Here is a 20645-nt window from a genome sequence, read left to right as displayed (position 1 = left end):
AGCGTGATCACGGTTAGGATTGCAAAGAGGCATGTTGTGCTGCTCTGAAAACTTCTTTGCAATTGCTTTGGTTGTGAGCAGGTTGCCATGGGAGCTCTGTAGATTGCATGGAAGACACAGCTTGTCTGCAAGCACTTGCCAACTTGTCGCTGAGGGGTGGCAAAACTGAGAACTGCAATGCAAACTGGAAAGGCAGCCTGCTTGCCTTCAAAGTAAAGGTTTTGTGCCTTATGGCTACAACCAACACATTTCAAAAGGAGCAACTTTTACTTTTAAGGCAAACTGTCTACCACTTGTAAGTAAGGTTTGCACTTGTTTAGACAAGATGGTATTTTCTATGCAAACCATGAAAGTGGCAACTCAACTTTTTTTTTTTTTCTTATTTACATTTTTAAATCTAAATATTTAGGAAAGCAGGTACCAAAGGAGTTGGTGCAAATTTCCCTTGAGAAAAGACTAGAAAAAAATAAATTGCATGTGCCTATTTTTGATTTCCAGAGTGATTGAAAGTTGCATTTTTTGATGTCAGGAGAAATGTCAGTGAAGATTTACCTCAAAGGTAGGTAGGTAAAAGCAGGCGGCGTGGAGTTTATGAAATATTAAAATGGGCTTAATACAGAAATGCACAAGGAAAGCGTGCAGGAGAGAGGGGTAGAAGGTGGGAGGGAGGTGAAGTGCCATGGATGCTGTGGGGGGACGAGCAGGGAGGGGTGGGATCAAGGGATGAATGAAATTAAAAGTGGTGAGGCTTAGAGGGCTAAGGAGGGAGGGAGACATGGGATGAGAGAGAGGGAGAGGAGGCGCAAAAGAGATGGATAATAAGTGGACTATACCCCCTCCCCCTTTGCTCCCGTGGAGAGGTAGGGGCAGCCTGACCCCCCTCAGTTAAAAAAAAACAAAAAAAAAACCTTTGTGAACCTTTCCCCGGCAGAGAGAACGGGAGGCAGACCGAGCGCAGAGCAGAGGAGAGGCAGTAAGGATCCAATTTAGAGCAGACACATAGAGGGAAAACAGCAAGCCGGACACTGAGGAAGAGGCAGAAAGAAGAAGCTGTATTTATGTCCAGGATGGTCATGGCTTTGCAGTGCTGGGCTACTCTTCTTCTTCTTGGATTAAACTTAAGGAAGCCCACTGGTCTGTAGCAGCAGCAGCCCCAGCAGCAGCCCCAGCAGCAGCATCACTCCTGTCCATCACCATGCCGTCTGTCTCCCTCAGCTTGCCCACAGCTCTGGCTGGACCTGCACGCACTTGGGTCTGCCTGTCTTGCATGTTCTGGGTGAGAAAAGTTTCCAGTCAGATATTTTTAGGAGTTCACAGGATGTCTGACAGCAGAAATGTTAGCACAATTTCTCTGCAGCTCTAATATGTCAGAGTGAAATCATGTGTATAAGTCAGTGGGCTGACTCACGTGGGACATAGTGTGACGATGCAGTGGGCATGATATTTTCTGTAAAAAAAAAAAAAGGTTTATGCTTCAGATTATTTGGGATCCCTGCTCAGGGGATCTATTGGGTGGTCTGCTTTCGGGGGTTGGGTGGAGGGTTGGGACCCCGGCTGTGGGGGGGCCTTGGCACGGTGACACATTTGAATGTGGGAGATATTATGAAGGAGAACGGGAGGGCGTGCAAACGCGAGACAAACCTCTGCATTGTCTGCTTCGTTTCAGTAACATGTTCTTGTGTTTTCTTTGCTCCGTGTGCACGCCGAAAACTTTTCTGCTCCGACTTTGAGTTGAATTAAATGCTCTCCTTTCTCACCCGTTCCCACTCCCTCACTCCCCCTGTGTCCCGCTCTGTTTCGCACTAGGTGGTTGGGACACACAGCTATTTTTTGCTTTCTCTTGTATAATTCAATCTGCCGCGCATTCCCGCTCACAGTGAGGGGTTGTTTGTGCACTTGTGTGCCCTCTGGTCAGTGTTTGTGTGTGTGTGAGTGTCCATCCTAAATGTGCTGTGACTACGGTCTCGACATGTCTTAAAACACTGTGAGTGCTTTTCCTAATTTGTGCTGATATGAAAGAACATTCCTGTCTCAAATATACGACATTGCTTGCTGCTCTCCACTTTTTTTTTTTTTTTTTAGCTGAATAGAGGATGAAAGAGGAGACTGGTTTGAATAGACCATTGAGATCCATCCTTCCCCATTCTGCAGTGGTCCTTTGGGACATGACTGCACACCACTGGCAGAGCTGCAGCTCTTGGCGTGAGGACTGGATAATCTTACAGAGCTCTTCATCAGTTAATTACCATTCTTTCTTTTGAGGAGCGGGAGGCGAGGTGAAGGGGGGGGGGGTTGTAAAAGAATCTCAATGCCCCCCAGCTAAGCTCTGGGTCACTGATTGACTGCATCAGAGCGGTGTATGACAAAGCGAGCTCACTTAAGGGGGCGGGATTCAATCTGAGCTCCAGTGTTAATAGCAGATCTTTGTTTGGTGCTAAAATGGCCCTAATTTGGGCACACCTTATTCCAGCAGCCTGGTGTTGTGGGTTATACGAGCTTTGCACCCTTCTGACCTGTTTGCTGGACAGACTAATCCTTTATCAAGTTGTTGTTTTGTTTTTTTTTGGGGGGGGGGGGGGGGGGGGGTGGTTATGGTGAAAGAGAAGGTGTCCGTGCATGATCATTTCTGAAATTTCCTAAAACGGACAGTGCCACTTTAAGGCTAGATCGATCCGAAGAAATGCTGAGGAGAGAAAAGAGCTGAATATTAAGCTCCAATCACTTTGCTCTTCCTGAAGTGACTGAAAATGTGTAGCTTTCTCCCCTCTCTGTGATGACTTTCTGACCTTTTGAAGGATTTCCTAAAGCTATAAATTTAGAAACTTTGTTGAATGAGATATCTTAAAAATGTGTAGCTCTGGAAGACACCCAATGGCAACTTCCAGAGCTGAAATATAAACCCATCATCCAGTCTGTGTAGCTTCCCAGTCATCTAGGTCATGGTCATTTTAAGCATTTGCAATGAAGGTAGCTGGACTTCTTTTTGGTTCATGAAGACCTGAAGATTCGTGAAGTTTCATCTCATTTAAGAAGCATCTTCAGTTCCAGCTACAGAGTTATTAAAACCCCTTCAAGGGTTAAATGCCTGGGACTCTCCATCAGTATTTAGAACTGAAGAAGCCTCTCAGATGACACGTGAAATGTCTTCCTGAAGTCGAGCTCCCTTCATTGCAAGTGCTTAATAATAAGCAGCAGTTCCTCTAGTGTCAACTTGATGTTCGCTTGAAAGAGCGAGTCAGCCCTGGTATTAAAATGCCAAACTTTAAACCACAAAGAAATATGTTTAAAAGGCTGTTTTCATCTCTAAACCTAATTGTGGCTTTTATGCCAGCTGTAAAGGTTGTAAAGTTTTATATAACTGATCTATTTAAATTAAATTAAGGCTTAAATCTCATCATTTAGGGGCATTGGCACTTTAAGGGACTGTGGGTGCCAACAAAGCCACTATAGATGCTGTTTACTAATTTAAAGGGCTGGCATCTGTGCAGCACTATCAAAATATGCATAACAGCTGATCTCTGGGCTACTTTCGTATTTATGCTATTGTTGGTTCTTTAGTTTTAACCCCTGTCACAGGGAACATAGAAGTCATCATAGATAAAGAACTTGATTATAGTGAGGGGAAGCGAGTGTTAAAAACAGTAAAATCTGTCCACTGCAACCATTTTCCCCACTGAGCTCATATTCATGCTCCTGTCTCTGCTTTTGCTGACTTTTCTGTTTAATTAACTCTTCAACAAATCAGCATTCTGCCAGTCAGCGTTGGGCTTTGCACTAACTCTTGGTGAACCAAAAGCAAGCACGTCTGGACTGGGCTGGTTGCATACCCAAAATCTTTGACTCTGCCAAAGACGTGAGGAGACACAAATGTCTTAACATAAATTTAAAACATAGGCTTTTTTCAGCCTATGATTTACTCAAATTTATCTTTAAGGAATGTGTTTTACATTGCAGAGACGAGGCGACCCATTGCCACAAATTTCTTTTCCAAGATGAAGCATAAAAACAGAAAAGGGACTGTCCATTTGAAGATGAAGTCTGCATACTGTAGACGTCCTCCTTGAGCAGATGGGAAAGTGAGTACAGCTGCAAAAGCTGTTATGAAGAGACTGGTCTGTAGAATAGAATGATACAAAGTGGGAGACTGGGCACGTGACAGCGAGTAAGTTCAGGTTCAGGAAACAGACTGGCTTCTGGAACTAGACGAGATCTGTTCCTTAGCCTCCAGTGGGGAGGGCTTCCTCTTGTCAGAGCAGGATAAAGGAAGATTTTTCCAGCATGGAAAGCTGTAAGAAATGCTTAGAGAAATATAGGAAACGGCAGGAGCGACTTGAAGGACGCAGGAAATGAATAGAAGATGCTGCGGGCGAAACGGGAGGGCAAAGTATTTACGGATGATGAGAAAGGCCTTGAAAGAAGACCTTCAGTAGAGTGCTGACCCTCCACCAGACACTTTGAATAATTAATGAATGCCAAAAAGGGTTTTAGGGATTTTTTTCAATTTTTTTTTTTTTAATCAGGTTTCTCTGTAGGGGCCTGGAAAAGCAATGAAATGCCCTTTACCAGCCCACAGCCTATAAAGTTTAAAAGCCATGCAAATCCTGTTGACATTCAGGAGCAGTAGGTTATTAACACACCCACTTACTTTGGCCTTTAGACCAAACAGGCAAGTTGATAGGATATGTGCCGGAGTGTTGGTAGCAGTGACCAGGTGCCTCTGATCTAACTATAACCACAGTCTCACATATTGGCCTCACACTTCTGTCGGAGCAAATATTGATGTCGGCTGAACCTTCACAGTTTCGAGGGATCAAAGAACTCCTCCGTTTGATCGATATCCATTAACGTACAGACGCTGTAGTGTCAGAGTTGGGTCTCAAAAGGATCGTTCTGGGAATTTGTGTCATCTGAAGAATGTTAGGTTGGTGGTCTTTAGTTGTCTTGACTTGAAAATCAAGACATGCTGCAAGCCTGTTGTTACTACTCCAGCCTCCATGCCTTTATGCAAGATGCATGGTCTCATGGTAGTGCCCATTTGTGTAGTCCTTGACTATGCAGACAGAGGGATTTTGGGAGTTCTACAAATGCATGCAGTCTTCCAAAAAGCCATCACAGTTATGTATTAATCGAAAGCTGAGTTGTTGAAAAGTTGGCTCTAACAGGAAAGGAAGCCACTTACCGAAAAAAAGATTAAATGGCAATAAAACATGGATAAGAAGCCCAAAAACTTCACAGCTGCAACACATAGAAGTGGGTTAGCATATCTCTGTGTAGTACCTACTGTCATCCTGGATATTGTCTACTTTTGGCCGTTTTCCGACACGCTCTCTGAGCTCATCTCCTTTTCCACTCTCCCTTTTCTGTCTCTCTCTGTTCGTAGTTAGCTTCTGCCTCAATCCCATTGCCTGAGATTACCTCTGATTGGGGAAAAGTGCTCCGCATGTGTGGCCCCCTTTGAAATACATCACCACTCCTAACCGTAACATCTGCGTTTATGTTACCCCAAATATTTTTTCTCTCCCTTGAGTGAGTTTGCCTCACAGTTACATTCTGGGTTTGATGCTGACCCACTTGTTGACATGTTGGGGAGTTTTGTCATCTTTATCTTTGTGTGGCTTCTTCTCACAGTCGTGACTTAGATGAAAAATCATGAACAACAAAAGGGGACGTTTAACTCTTGCTCATTGATTTACAAGAGATGTTGAGCTTTGTGTAATACCCCCACCCGCCCCTTTTGGTCCTGGGGGACCCCCTCAGCTTTGTCCATGCTTCACTGGGCGCATTGGTCCTAAACCTCCCATGGTATTCTGGTTTTCTGTGACAGGAAGTTTGGAATTCAGAAACGTAATTAGATTGCCTCATTTTACTCGGCCTAATCCAGGGATACTGGCTTCTAGACTGCTGTAAAGTTAGTTTATCTACATTTTCATTGGTGACATTAGACACCATGCTCATTAAACATTTGTGTCCACTTTAGTAGAAATATTACTTTCTCTGAAGAGCTTAGCCCACCTGGCCTCTTAGAAAGTTTAATACTTGTCCTTTAAACCTCTGCTTATCCCCATGTCGTGTCTATCACATGGTTTGTTTGAGTCTGGCGAATCCATGACTTTTTGCTTTTGTTACTTTATGATTAAAATGACCTTTAACCAAATATACTGGAGTCTTTGACTTGTTTCATGGTTTTTATCTTAGTTTTTGACTGTTAAGAAACACTTTGTTATATTTTTTAGGTACCATCTTGTTTAAATAAAGTATATTCTTCACTCTTCCTCAACAACAGCTTTCTACCTTTTGTCTCCCTCTCTGGATTCTGCTTTTGTGCTGGACAATAATTTAATACAGGTGACCTCACTCAAGGAAATGCCTTAGACTTTTGAGAACAAGGAGGGTCAAAGGTGAACATTTGAGAAGTAGAACAACAATGTGGACTGGCTGTAGAGTATGCTCTTGAGTGTGTGTAGGTGTTTGAACCTGGTAATAATTAAGGCAGCTAACAGGAAGCGCACTGTGGTACCTGGGGCCACGTTTATTGCAAAACTAATCTGCAATTTTGTAATGCAGTCACCAGTGATGTACAGATTTTAACAAATTAAAGCTGTACCTGCACCAGAAAAGAAGTATAGAAACAACATTTTTTAGAGGTTTAAGCTAGAAAATTAGGTCAGTTGATCATCAGCAGTTCAGTGGATTCATGTAACGCTATTTTAGGCTTTTCTGTTTACATTAATCAGTTTAAGTTACAACTATCGCCAAGTATTCCTTGTTGCTGCTGACTGGTAAATCTGCCGTGGATTTTCACCTCTGCTCTCTGATTATTAGAGGCTCATGCCTTCATTGTTGGGCTTTAGTTTGACTTCACAAACATTTTCTTTGGAGGAGATGAAAAAGAAGCAGGGAAAAAAGTGCTCACTTGATTATGATTGGATTATGAAGAAATAACAAACTCTGGTATTCTGATGTATTTCCATCTCACTACTTACCTGAACTTTAAACATTACAGTACATCTCATTTAAGAATTGTTACACCCTTGCTAATTAAAGAGACGTACATTCGAACCCTTTCTGCTCACAGTAGGAAGGTGATTGAGAGAAAAATGTCAAAGATTCAAACGTTTACTGTGTTGTTGTTCGACCCCATGTTTAGTGCTGAAAGTCACCTTATATGGATATGCTTCATATCTCATGTGTGCAGTAGACTAATTGCAAGCCAAAACATTCCTTGCATGTACACGTAGACTCAAATTTTTAAGCGCCTTCAGTGCCAGAGCACAACTTAGCAGCCAAGTTAAACTTCTGTAATTTTTTAAAAAATACAGCAACAAAGCACAAACACGGTTTAAAGCCAGGAAACATGTCACCTTTTTTAATCTGATTCCAGAAATCGAGCACATTTGTTTGAGAGCCTGACATCATGATAAAGCACTCTGTGGAGATTAAGAGAAAGGGCGAGGAGCTTTCTCCTTAACGTTGGGCTTTACTTCTCCTGTTTACTAGCCGTCCACTTGCTTGATTTGTCCCAATGAGAGTCACAGAGCTTCTTAATGCCATGATAACCTACTACTTTGGACTTGATCTGAGACCTCCTGTGGTTACCTATGCATTCAAGAGTGAGGCCAAACAACGCTCATTGGAAGCGGCGCTGACAGCATCATGCTGCGCTGCCCGTGCATTTATCCAAAGGGGATTGGGGGGGCTTTGAGATTCTTTAATTATTTGAATTCATGCTCAGGTGGTTGGCTTGGTTTAGTTTTTCCGGTGCCATGAATAATTTTCTGCACTTTTTAGATTTTCTTTATATTTTTTTGTATTTTTAGATAAGATTTAGGTTGGGAAAAGCAGAAGAAGCTCTCATCAGGAAATAATAAGATCTAATCATAAGAACAAAATCCCCCAAAACATGTCATCCCCATTCTTCCTTCATCTGGGGTTATGGTTTTAGTTTCACTCGTCCCATCCAAGAGCGTCTGCCTCTGCGAACCCAGCACGATATGGAGCACATGCTGTTTCCCTCAGCAGTTTCCTCCTATGATGAACTTTGGCTGTCTTTGATTAAACCCATTTTTATCCTTCTGAATCTAAACTTTTGGCAGGCACTGTCTGCTTTTTTATTTGGAGCTTGTAGCTCTCTATGTTCCACATGTATAATTTATTTTCATACGCTGCTATATGACAACGCTGCGAGGGAAAGTTCAGAAGGTTCAACTGTTTTCTTTAGACAGAAAGTTTATCTCAGGCGATTTTGAGATTTTCTGTAAAAACAAATGAAGCTGAAATCTTATCACTTGCTTAATACGGATTTGCTGTAACATTTCGAAACAGATACCTGAGTCCAAGCCAGGAAACGATACTGTAATTGTGTTACAGCAGTAATAAAGAATTTCTTTTGAGGTTGCAGACAGAAGAAAAGAGCAGCTCTTTAAAGTTGAATAAGTAAAAACAAGAATAAGCAAAGTGGGATCAACATATTGACAATTAATGCGTTTCCTGTTACGTGATTAAATTGATGAGTATACAGCATTTTCTGTTTGATAAATAAAGTTTTTGTTTTTAAATTATCTCATTAGTATGAAAAAAATATCACAGCCACCGATTATAGTTTGTTTTGCATCTATAATATCATTTTAGATGTCATCTGCAGCTCTTTCTAGGACCTAACTGATTTCAATGTAAAAATGCAAATGTGCAATGTGATTGGATTGAACCTGGTAAAGCCCTTGTGTGGTTTGTAATAAACCTCATCAAGGTTGAAACATCAAGGTTATAACATAAGAGAGCTGACAGACCTATTGTGTTGCTGATATGGGGTTAATCACACATGTGCTAATGTTAATTTGATATGATGTTCCAAAACCATTTTAGCATGCTAACATTTGCTAATTGGCAATAAACAAAGTTATAGAACAGCTGTGATCTGAAATTAGACCTGACTGTAGCAGAGTGTCTAAGGGATCAGTGAAGATGGTTAAACTCCAGTGTGATGCCAATACTGGAGAAAAAGTACTTAATCTAAGTTACGTACTCCTGAGTGACACTGAATAACTGCTAGGCTGGTTGCTGATTGGTCAAACTTGAAACAAATGCCTTTACAAAAAAAATTATTATATTTTTTTTTAAAATTCAGCAACCTAGTGAAAGCAAGAGGAAGAATAGTACGCTGCTCCTCTTAAAGAAAGCTATCAACAATGTAAAATTAGATATAGAAACTAAAAACAGATAACACAGCAGCACCTCCCTGCATACTTTCTGTCTACTTGCACCATCAATACTGACGTCATGGTTGAAGCTGTTGTAGAAATATTTCATTACCGCGTGTGTCTATTCGTTTCTACATTGCAATAGAGACCATGCTAAAAGGGTTAGTTAGGGTGCATGCGTCCTAACTAGCTCCTAACCGGAGCTTCGGTCCAACCACAGAAATCTCTATCTACCTGTGCAGTGTTTTCCGAAAACACACCAGCCTTCTCGATCCTGTTTGCATAAAGAACACACACATGCATGTTGTCTGTGAAAAGGGAGGTAAATATGTATTTAGTGGGTTGCAGATAGAGATTATTTCTGAAAATGGAGGTTAAATGGATGTAGACTAAGCCTCCAGGGCCGGTGTCCTGCAGGTTTTAGATGTATCCTTGATTCATCACAGCTGATTTAAATGGCTACATTGAACTAAAATGAACTAATCATTTGATCCAGGTGTTTAGACCCAGTGTGATATCTAAAACCTGCACGACACCGGTCCTCGAGGCCTGCCGTTGGCCGAGCCTGTCATAGGGGATTGTCAATGAAGAACCTTGAGATACTGGTTGGTGTGGTGTTCTGCGTTAAAATTCAGGACCTAACATAAAAAGTCACAGATTGTGTCTTTGTTGTGTTTCGGTAGGAGGGCTGACCACTTCTATTGTCTCCCTACCTTTCTCCATTGCTTCCTATGCTACTCACAAAGTTGAATGAGTACCAGATTGTGACAACTTAGAAAAGATGACCGCTGTGCGTTATTCTAATGCTCTGTGAAAAAGAAGGGATTTTTCCCCCCCTCTCTTTACTTCTGGATGACTGAGTAATTTCCTCCTTGAGATCCACCTCACTGAAATGAAATGCCTGTATAGTCAGAGGAAGTAAAGTGGAGGAAAGAGAGACTGGACTGGAATGCCTGGGGTGCATTTTTCCCCCCTAAATGAAAAGCAGGTGACTGTTCATTGTAAGACTATTTGGTTAGTGGGAACCAGAGAGCGGAAGGAAAGCTTTGGGGGAGCTCTCTTCTTTCTGGTATTTAGCTGTGAATTGTTGCTCACTGCACTTGTTCTGTAGTGGGCTGCTGACAATTAGGGGATTCAGAGAAACTCCCTTCTTAAACTGCTGAATGTCTTGTAACATGCCATTCAGAGCAAGGCAGTTAATTGGAGCCAGGCTTGTTTTATATGCTCTCACTTTCTCCTCGAGAGTTGACCAAGAAGTCATTACAAAGGTATCTGGATGAGCTTTGTGGAAATATTTTGTAAAGTTACTGTTCTGTCATTAGCCTATGAAAATATCAACAATGCGCTGGTGGTAACAGAAAATTAAGCCTCTGGTTGGCATGCAGCTTGAGGCTGGAAGTGTTTTTCTGTCTGACTGAAGCTGAATAATAGTCATAACAAATTAGTTTTGTTGAGGTTCAGTTAAAGACGGAATAACACTGCTACAAACAAACAAGGCCCGTGCACATAATTGCTAATTGGCATCGCATGTGAAAGGAGTCAAAGGCTAAACAGAAATGTGAGAATCAGCTGAAAATGGTGTTGTAGGAGTTTGTGAAAGGAAGAAGAACACTCACTGTTGTTGTGTAAGCTCATGTTTCTCATTCTCCTAACTTCATCCTTACTGTTTTGTGCATGCGAATAGGCTAGATGCATTTTTGTAAATCTACATTAATTCAATTGGTTGCCTGTTTATTTTGAAAATATCCCTTAAAAATTGCCCAGAAGTTAAAATGTTCTTTTTTTTTTTTTTTTTTTTTTTTTGTCTAAACAGCAGCCTAAAAGTATTCAGCTTTGTTTGCTAGATATAAACAATAATCAGCAAATTTTGACATTCATAAGACTAGAAATTGTGAACTTATTGCTGTTATTATATTCATTTTATACAAAAAATTACAAGGCAAATCCGATAGACCTTTTGATGGCAGTACCACAAAGAGTTGCAGGATGGGCGACGCAGTCGTAATACTTGATGCCTGACGTATTTTGTATGCAAAACAATATCTGGATAATCTAGAGCTGTTTTAGATACAAGTCATGCTGAAAGACAAGGTGTAAATTGAGCTGTTTCGACACCGTTGCCAAAGGCGTGTGTATGTTTGCACAGGGGTGGCCAAACTTTTGCATGCAACTGTCAACTCTGCCTTTAAGAATCACAAAGTCTTCAGTGTTATATTGTGTTGGATCATTTAAAGACATGTTAAGCCCCTCTTTATTTTCTATCAAATCTACTGTTACCATGGAGAATGTTCATATTAAATAATAATGAGGTCAGAGTAGATGCAACTAATCCCTGGGAGACTAAGCACAGGCCTTGTTAGGCAAAATGCTCGGTTTCAGGCAATTTTTTTTTTCTACTTTTGCATCACAGCTTGGGTTGAGCCCCTCCCACCTACTCTTCAAGCTGTTTGCAAGTGGCAGCCAATCCAGAGAAAGTGGACTTAAAACTAGATAAGCTAATATGGCTCGTTTCAAACTTAGGGCCTCCACCAAAGCCCGGTGTGGGATAAATGAGGATTATTTTCAACTGTGACTCTAGCAGAGCTACTCGAGTCCATGATTACATAAGTCCTGGAGATGTTACAGCTGTAGCATTGACATATTTGAACAGGTTTATACAGGCCGTTAAGCATCAGATTACTGGTAACATTAGCAGTCTTGCCTCATTAGTTCAAAGACAGCAATTATCTGTATCTTTCATCACTGGTTAAGATGGAGCATTACAAAGTTTAGCACCACTTTACAGGTAGCATTTGCATCTTTCAGTAACTCGTCCTTTGATTTCTCAACTGAAGTTTAAGTGCTGTTTAAATTATTCGGGGGGTTTGGCTTTGGATGGCTAGTGTCAAAGCTGGAATCAATTTTTTAATGACCCCCATTTTAAACCCACTGTTATAGTCATGCCTGATTCTGATAGGCTGTACAGTTTAGGTACCATTGAAAATGATCTAATATACTTTGTGAAGTTTGTAAAGTTTCCAAGGAGAGAGCCTCTTTTTTTCTGATTATACCCCCCAACTATTTGAGTTGTTTATAGTCACATGATATCATGAGTTTAGATGGAAAGAGAATAGAGGTTAAGATTGTTTTGGATTTTTAGCTGGTGATGGGGAAAGACTTGAATCGATGAAGGTAGTGCGTGGAGGAAAGAGGTCAGGTCGTGGGGAAGAGGAGATAGGTTAGAGGTTAGAGGTCAGTTGTCCTTTGCCAGCTGAAATGAAGAATAGCAGCCTTTTGTGAAAAGGGACCGTCCTCTGGAGGATGGGAGGGGGGGTCGTCACAAAAGTAGAAAAAGCTTTTGAGAAATCTTTCAGAAATTCTGTTTGCGGTCATCTGAAATTAGTTTTGCTTGCACACTCATTGAGTCAGTGAGCGTTACATGTGTATGCACAAAAACACAGATGGAGACATGCAGTGATCACTCCAATGCATCTTGTTAAAATGTCTATCCATGCATATGGTGTCCCATATGAGAGACTGTAGTGTGCTAGCTGGCTCATTAACCCAGCTGACTGCAGAGGTCTCGGTTAGTCTTCTGGCCTCAGCGGGAAGAACAATAGTGTTTGATTGGTGGGGGTCAATAATGAAGCACTATATTGTGTGTATGTGTGTATATGCTATTCACTGCCTCCATTCACGCTGTAGGAAATCGACACAGAAGGGGAGGACGGACGGCTGGTGCTTGCCCGTCTCTTCTGTTGTGGCAGCTTCTTTCTCACCTCTTCTCACTACAGCTGAAAAATCACAAAACACTTACTTTTTTTCTGCATGAAACCTGGTGAAAAGTTCAATTTTCTTATCAATATGAAGACAAAATATCTTTGTTTTTGTTTTTTTTGTTTGGTTGGGTTCTTTTTGGTCATGGGGAGTGGTGTCATTGTTAGTTTCTAGGACCAGTTTAAGTGGAGAACAAGCAATTACTGTGGACTGTTCCAGCAACACTTGTTAGGCCAGGAATTTCAGGGTAAGATAGTAGGGTAGTAGTAGTAGCTACATCTTTTGTTTCTTGACATTTTAAATTCGGATGCTGTGCCACCAAATGGTGGTTTTGGAGAAATGTTACACCCCGGCCGTCTAGCCAGCTGTAACTAATGTAACAGATGTAACTTTTTTCCTCTAACACATATAAATTGAATTGTGGTGCACCATATTAATTGCCAGTATCATCGTGTGAATGGGGTCATCTCAGATTCTCTAACTTTTAATTTTTTATCCTCATTTTTTTATGTAATTTTTGTCATGTGATGGCACTTTTCTCTGCTGATTGAGCATTAGCCTACTTATCTTTAGGTGACATCTAGCTAGTTAACTCCTATCTTCTTACTCTTAGCCTTGTTATTTTGTTTTCCATGGATGCCTGGATGCTACACTTGACTATGAGCACGTTATCAGGATTATAAAAATATTTTACTCTTTAACTGTCAGTGGTATGTCTGTTTCTTTGTCTTGTTTTTAGGGACAGTGAACATTTGAACCTGGAACTGGCTGATATGAAATTAAACTTAAGAAATACATTTTGTTCTTAACTCCCATTGACTGTGATAATGCCTCGTGTGGCCTTCTAGTACAACACTAGCTAATTGTTTTCTTTTACTGACTTGTCCTAGAACAAGTCCTGATGATTTTACTGGTGTGCTGAAATAACCATTTTAGCCATATCACACTGAAAGCAAAATTCATAATTACTAAATTTTGATTTTGTCAGAAAACTACTGTTAGATGCACATGGATTTGAAAAATTTGTATCAGATATTGTAAAGACAGTTTAAAAATAAACTTTACTTTGCTCACACATTCCTACTTCATGTCTTTGATCCTTTAATATTTTGTGTTGTGTGTATGGTATACGTTTTTTTTTTTTTTTTTTTATCGTCTGTTTATTATTAAAAGGAACCAAATTTTGTTTGCAATTCTATTTTTTTCTGTACTTATTTTTTTTTAAACTTTACTTTTACAGCTTTTACAGCTGACAGACTGAATTGAGCAGTATGGCCAAGTGTCAGAGGCGTTTGTACCCATACAAACATGGTTCTGTGTGTATATGAGGTAATGCATCAAGTGCCAGTGTAATCAGAGGGGAAATCAGTGTGTGTAAATACATAGGTCTCTGCATGAGTCACATGTGGGAAGCAGTCGAGGGAATAGTTTTGAATTCTAAACTTGAGGAGAAAAACAGCCTCTTGGTTACCTTATTCAGCTGGAATGTCTGTCGCCAAGCAGAGTCTGGAAGGGTTTATCTCCATACTATAACATTACCTAATACATGCTGAAGCTGTATGAACAGTATGATTCTAAAACTTTATATCCATTGCAAGAAAAACAGTGCTATCTGAAATCTAAAACTCAGCCTTGGACAAATGTGTTTCAGATGTTTGTTTTGTTTTTTTTAAAAAAATCTCAAATTTGAGTTTAATTTTTCTGCCATTAATCAAATTATGGCGGTTTTTCGCTACGTGACGAGATCATGTTTCTGTAATTGTGCATTTTGAGTTCTTGGACAACACTGTTTCCCCTGCTATTGCCTTTGGGAGGTACCCCATGCCCCCAGTTTGACCCATAATCCTCCCATGAAGCCAAAGAGAAGAACAAAAAAACAAAATGATGAATAAAATTGCCCATCATTTAATGTCTACTTGTAGTAGTCAATTAAATAAACACAGTTTTGTGTTTTAGGTTGTAATTACCAGTGTTCTAATATATGTATACACAAGACATTTGATATGAGAGGACAGTGCATGGAGGATCTGCTGTGGAGGAATGGCTGAGTGCAGCCTGCAGCTGTGCAGAGGTTTTTGGTTGTAGCTGCCTCTGATGGACACCTTGACCCAGCGTAGGAGATATATTGGGCCTAAATGCTGGCCAAACAAGTGGTGGCACTGATGATAATACTGTCCACACACTGGTTTTTGTGTTCTGAAGCCACTAGCTTGAAAATGTAGTAATTCATTAGTGTTCATCAAACAAATAACTAATCCTATCACTGACAAAATATATCAACCAGAACTACAAAGTAATCAGAAACCACTACATCCACTACATGTAAACGTAAGCAAACAGTTGTTAAAATGCGTCATTTGAAAATGATGAACTCGACCACACGTGTGTTTTATCCCTCCAGCACAATGTTGTCAAGACTCTTTACAGGCAATGTGTCAGTTTAGCGATCAAGAAAATCCAAATCTGTAAAGTGAAAAAAAGAGAATTTTTGTCAAGGAACAGAAAAAAGTAAAACTTAAAGATTTAATGTCATCACTTAACAAGAAATGCCTCTGGACTGATGTGGGTGTTACTGACAGTGCAATCAATGCCCCCAAAACAAAGGGGAACGATGACAAAACCAAAGATCGTTTTTTGTTTTTTAGACTGCAGATATTAAAGCCCAGTGTGCATCAGGCTAGAATCTTGCAAAAGTGGTGGATGTAAAACTTCTGCTGCTGATGGCTGGACAGCTGGTGCTGGTGAAAGCATGAGCAGCTCTCATGCTGAGCCCCGTCAACCACAACAGTCCATGGAGCCCAATACAGATAAAAATAACAGATCTTTTAACCTTAAATTTTAACAACACAGTATTGATTAACATCTAAACCTATTGTTCCATTAAAGAGGAAAAAATCTGGTTTAAACTTTTTGATGTCAGCCCTTTTGTTACCGTTCCAGGCTGTGCCTAAAACTAAACTGGGAAAAGTGGAAAGGTAGCAGCTGCTAAGTGAAGACCTTCCTCTTCTTTTTACAACTTTTAGGAATGAAAAGTGTAAAATGAGGGTGGAATTTGTGAGTGATGGTCAGTTATTTCTGCACATATGTGTATGAATGTGTGATGTAGGAGGTCTGTTCATCTGTGTGTACGTATTTGCACATCTTTATGCACGAGAGCGCCTGTTTTGCCCATGCGTGCTAATGAGTGTTAGGCAGGAGATTATGTGTGCGTCTCTAAGGGAACGGGAGTCTGTTCCCAGGAGCTGCAGTGCCCGAGTTGACGAGGGGGGGTATTTGTACACCCTGACCCCAGCTTTCGGGGGTCCCGGGTGGTTGTCTGAAACCATTTCCTTTCTTTGTGGTCCATTTGAGAGCCTGAAGTGTGACGCAAATGTGAGGGACAGAGTCCATTTGCATGGGCCGCTACAGGTTGAAACAAAAAATGATCAGCTTGGGCTTCATATCCCGTGAACGCACTCAGAGGGACGTCTTTAATTCTGCAGATCTGTGCTCCCCACCCCCATAGGTCTCCTCATCATCCTCAGTCGAATCCCCCATATACTCCAACCCCGAAACAATAAACAAACTCTGAGAGCCCCGGGTGCATCGCTAATGATCGGAAACAATTAAGGGCTGACAAAAGGGAGCGTCCTGCTATATTGCTGCGCGCCGTATTTACATTTTGGGGTTAAACGACTGAAGCGCAGATTTCTGGTGAGGGCAAGCGGACTCAAACAGACAGACGTGTTGAGGAGTTCTTTCTTTTGTGTGGCTGTGTGAAGGAGGATGTCTTGGACTACTTGGCACTCGAGTGATACTGCAAATTTAAACCTCTCAAAGTCAAAAGAATTTCAGCTCGAGTATCCTCTATGCACATTACACTCCTCCAGCCTCATTTTAACCGCTCTACCCACAGAAGTCAAAGAATAAAAATGTACAAACAAGACAAGTGGCATAACAGTGGACGACTGTACCCTCCAACCCCCACCACCGCCACCACCACCCCCCCACCCTGGCTGTCTGACTGGTTAAGTCCTGGTGTGTGAATGGATAGAGGGCTGGGAGAGTGTGAGAAGGCTCAGGAGTGGTCAAAGAGGCCGCTGAATAGACTCCTGGATTGAGACATCCTGCCTGTTTAACACAGTGCAGCGTAGTGTAGAGGTGTGTGTGTGTGTGTGTGTGAGTGTGAGAGAGAGGGGGAGAGAGAGAGAGAGAGAGAGAGAGGGTGGGAGAAGGGGTGGGAGAAAGGTGAAGTTTGTTATAGACAAGAAATTACAAAACATTGTCTCATTACTAAAGAGAGAAGAAAAATACCTATACCTATAAAATACCTCTACTTATGACAGGAAACAGATTTAGACTAGATTTGTTTTTATAGTTTAATGACTATTCGTAACCATCATGACCATGCCTAGTTCATGATTATAGCTCCGCAGGAACTCCCAAATTTATTAAAATGAATTTCCTTGTGCATGGAGAAGGCATCTACTTTTAAAGGAGTCCAAACTTCTCTATTCCACTGCAGACGGTACTCAGGTCATCATTGGTGTGTGAAGCCAACGTGACATGAAGGTAGTATAAACAGAAATGATGGATGATAAAACAAGGATGGCTTTTTTGGTGGGAGGTTGTATGCCACAGCAAAGAGATGAACTCTGGTTTTAGAAAAGGAAGCCAGCGAGTTTGATGTTCTGTGTCTGCAGGATTTTCATGTCACCCTTTAGCTTTGGCTCCGCTGTAGAACTTTTGCTGATGAGAAAACAAACAAACAAAAATAAAAAACTGAGTGGTGTTCTTTTGTGTCGTGTAATGTTGAAGCTGTGGAGATGTGCATCAAAATCTGAGTGAAAACAGGACACAAAGACCTGTAGCCCTGAGTGGAAATGATGGGCTTCTCATTGAGGATAACCATGTGATGGGATTTCACTTGTGGGGAGAATTAGGATGATCACATCCCCCCAGCAACTGACACCTGGGTTTGTAGTATGTTACATTTAATTTTCCATTTATTTTTACGTTACCTGCTTTACTTTATGTTAACGTTTTGATACTCTGGCTTGTTTTAAAAACAGATTCCTGTAATTTTTTCATATTTTTTTTATTTCACTAGAGACATCTGGGAGCTTTCTTTTACTGTTAGCTTAATTTACTGTATTGTTATGATGCAATGTATAATTTTTTTTTTTTTAAATGAAATTTAAAATGTACCAGTGGAAGCAGAGTACATGAGAGTTCACTAAAGAGCGCACTACTGCCTCACATCCTTTCCCAAGTATCATTGTGGTAATTGCATCCAAAACAGGTGATGTCATTGTAGCCCCCACAGGACTTAATGACTGTTTTTGATTGTGTGGTTTGAGAATAGACATTTGACAAAAAGCAATTTAAAGGCAGGTGTTCCTCCAGCCACCTGCCTGCTGATAGTATAGACTCTTTATGTTGACAGTTGATTCCCCAACAGGCGTAATCTGCGCCCTGCCTCATTCCAGCAGTATCAGTGTCCATTAAATTTGGTGTAATTTGGCAAAGCTTAGACATGCTTGAATTACTGTGACCGAGCATACGATTAAACTCACATATCACGCTTTTCCAACCTCTCAAAGTCTAAATCCATATCCAAAGTCTTAAACCAGCAGGTGCCAGCCAGGGCCTTGGTAAGATACATATGAGTGCCAACCAGGGACCTTCACTCCTCCTCAGAAAAGCCCCCTTGCCAACATGGTGCATCCTGCACAGCCATGGTCATTATTTCAGTCTAACTAGATTAAGCTAATCACATTATGTTGTGGCAAGGCGTAGTCGGGAGATGGAATGAAGGGTCGGCTGTCCTGCTGTTGCCATGCGGCTCTGAAAAACAAACAGTGAAGTTCTGCATAGAGCTGTTGGAGTATGTTTAAGTTGCTAAACCTCTGGATAAGCACGTGAATCAGAGAAACCATCAATTCTGAGAAAGTGTAATGCATCATAAAGCTGTAAAGCCTTATTCACAGTGCCAGCCTTTTGAATGTTATTTTTTAAGACCTCTGGAGAGAGATGTCTGCTACCAGAACATACTGACACTACGATCTTGCTAAACTTCTTTTAATATGGTGGATCTTTGCTTCAACACTATGTGGAAGTTGACAGGATGGATAATCATGTATTTCTGTAGAGTTCCCAAGACTTGAGATGAGTGTTTTCATCACTGACATCTTAGCGTTTTGAACCCAGATGTGCGTGCAAGTGTGGATGTTTCTGTGAAGCTGTATGATTTGTAAATCACAAATTCTTGAGCATATCCTGGATGATGTTCTTGTCTGATGCCTAGGATGACCAATATTTGCAAAAAGGACTCTATTAATATGACAAGAAGTTATTGATTGGTGTCATAAACTCTTCAGGAAAGTGTTTAAGGGTCAAGGCTGAAGGCTGTTTTCCGACTTCTGTCGGACAATAGATGTTTCTGCCACCCCTGATGCCTGTTATAAATGCAGGCTTCATGCAGTTCTGCACTGGCTTCAGGTTTCACACCCAAAAAATTGCATCTGTCTTTGTGCCAGTCAGCCATATTTAATGGATGATATTATTGAGCCTGTATGACAGGAAATGCTGATAAATCGTAAAAAAACTACATCAACAAGTTTCGACATTCCTCCCCGAGTCCATGGAAGTGCAAGGATAACAGCTTTTGCCCTTTAAAGGAAATGTTGTAGGCCTGTCATACCTAAACACTGACCCCGGTTTTAAATCTTTGTCAAGTCTTGTTGAGTCATTTTAGCGTTTGCATTGTTGAACTCAATGTTATATTAGAGAGTAACCTGAAATATTACCTGCTTGTGTTTTAACTGCTTCCCAGATGACATTGCATTGAGGAAATCCAGGCTCAGACAGCGCAAATCACTAATATAAATCAAGTTCCAAGAAAGCTTAATCATACAATTCCCATGATGCCTTTGATGTTGCCTATTAGTTGTACAAAACAGACCAGAACAAATCTAGAAAAGACTGTTAAAAACCAAACCATGTAAATCCAAACCTCTCTGGAATTACATATCTAACAGTGCAAAGAAATTACAGCTATTGTTGTTACAGGGAGTGTAGCACTTTGATGACCAGTTAGCTTTACTGTAGAGCAGTTAAATGGGAAGACAGACTACACACTTAGTCCAACAGATACTTAGTTTGATTTATAATTGAAGCGTTATTCCTGTGCTGTCATTTCTCACTCCGCTGCCTTCCAACAAGATTCCTGCTTGGACTGAGGAGAATGAACACGGAGGGGGCATTATTGGTTTTAAGGTTGTGATGGTTGGTGGTCTGGCAGCTCTTTCAGAGAGGGAACTACTTGAGTTTCCTTCTAACATGCTCAATATGTCTCTGTGGTCTTCCAGTTTGAGAATTCCTGTACAAGAAGTCCCCCAATATGCCAACCACATGGTCACTTTTAGTCCTGTCCGGCATGTGCGCACACACACACACACACACACACACACACACACACACACACACACACACACACACACACACACTCTTAATGGAAGCCTCATGGCTGAACGCCATGCTAACGGGCACTTCCTGTGTTGAAAACACATCCATTTTCTCTCTTTCATCCCAGAACTGAAGGTATGTGGAGTTGAGGCACTTAGATGCATGAAAAAATCCTACACATGCATGGAGACGTTTACAGAGAAAAATTCAGTAGGCTTGCAGAGGTATTACATGGTGCTATACTGT

The 20645-nt window shown here is 41.0% G+C and overlaps 1 protein-coding gene across 15 annotated transcripts in view; it reads left to right on the top strand.

The window, feature by feature from the left end:
- tns1b (tensin 1b) overlaps positions 1-20645 on the top strand; it is a 193605-nt gene that overhangs the window by 43762 nt on the left and 129198 nt on the right. Inside the window, exon 1 of one of the 15 annotated variants that reach the window (XM_084908936.1) lies at positions 832-1276. The exons of 13 other annotated variants lie outside the window; for them this stretch is intronic. In XM_084908936.1, the coding sequence (XP_084765062.1) occupies positions 1196-1276 (81 nt within the window). In that variant the 5' untranslated portion in view covers positions 832-1195. Of the gene's footprint in view, positions 1-831; positions 1277-20645 lie in introns of those variants that run through there. One more of the 15 variants, XM_084908948.1, reaches the window with a different exon arrangement.

The sequence above is a fragment of the Perissodus microlepis genome, chromosome 16 (assembly GCF_051167445.1).
Source record: "Perissodus microlepis isolate ML-2025 ecotype Zambia chromosome 16, ASM5116744v1, whole genome shotgun sequence".
Classification (NCBI taxonomy): Eukaryota; Metazoa; Chordata; class Actinopteri; order Cichliformes; family Cichlidae; genus Perissodus; species Perissodus microlepis.
Note: the sequence above shows the minus strand (reverse complement) of the source record. Positions and strands in the feature narration are given on the sequence as shown.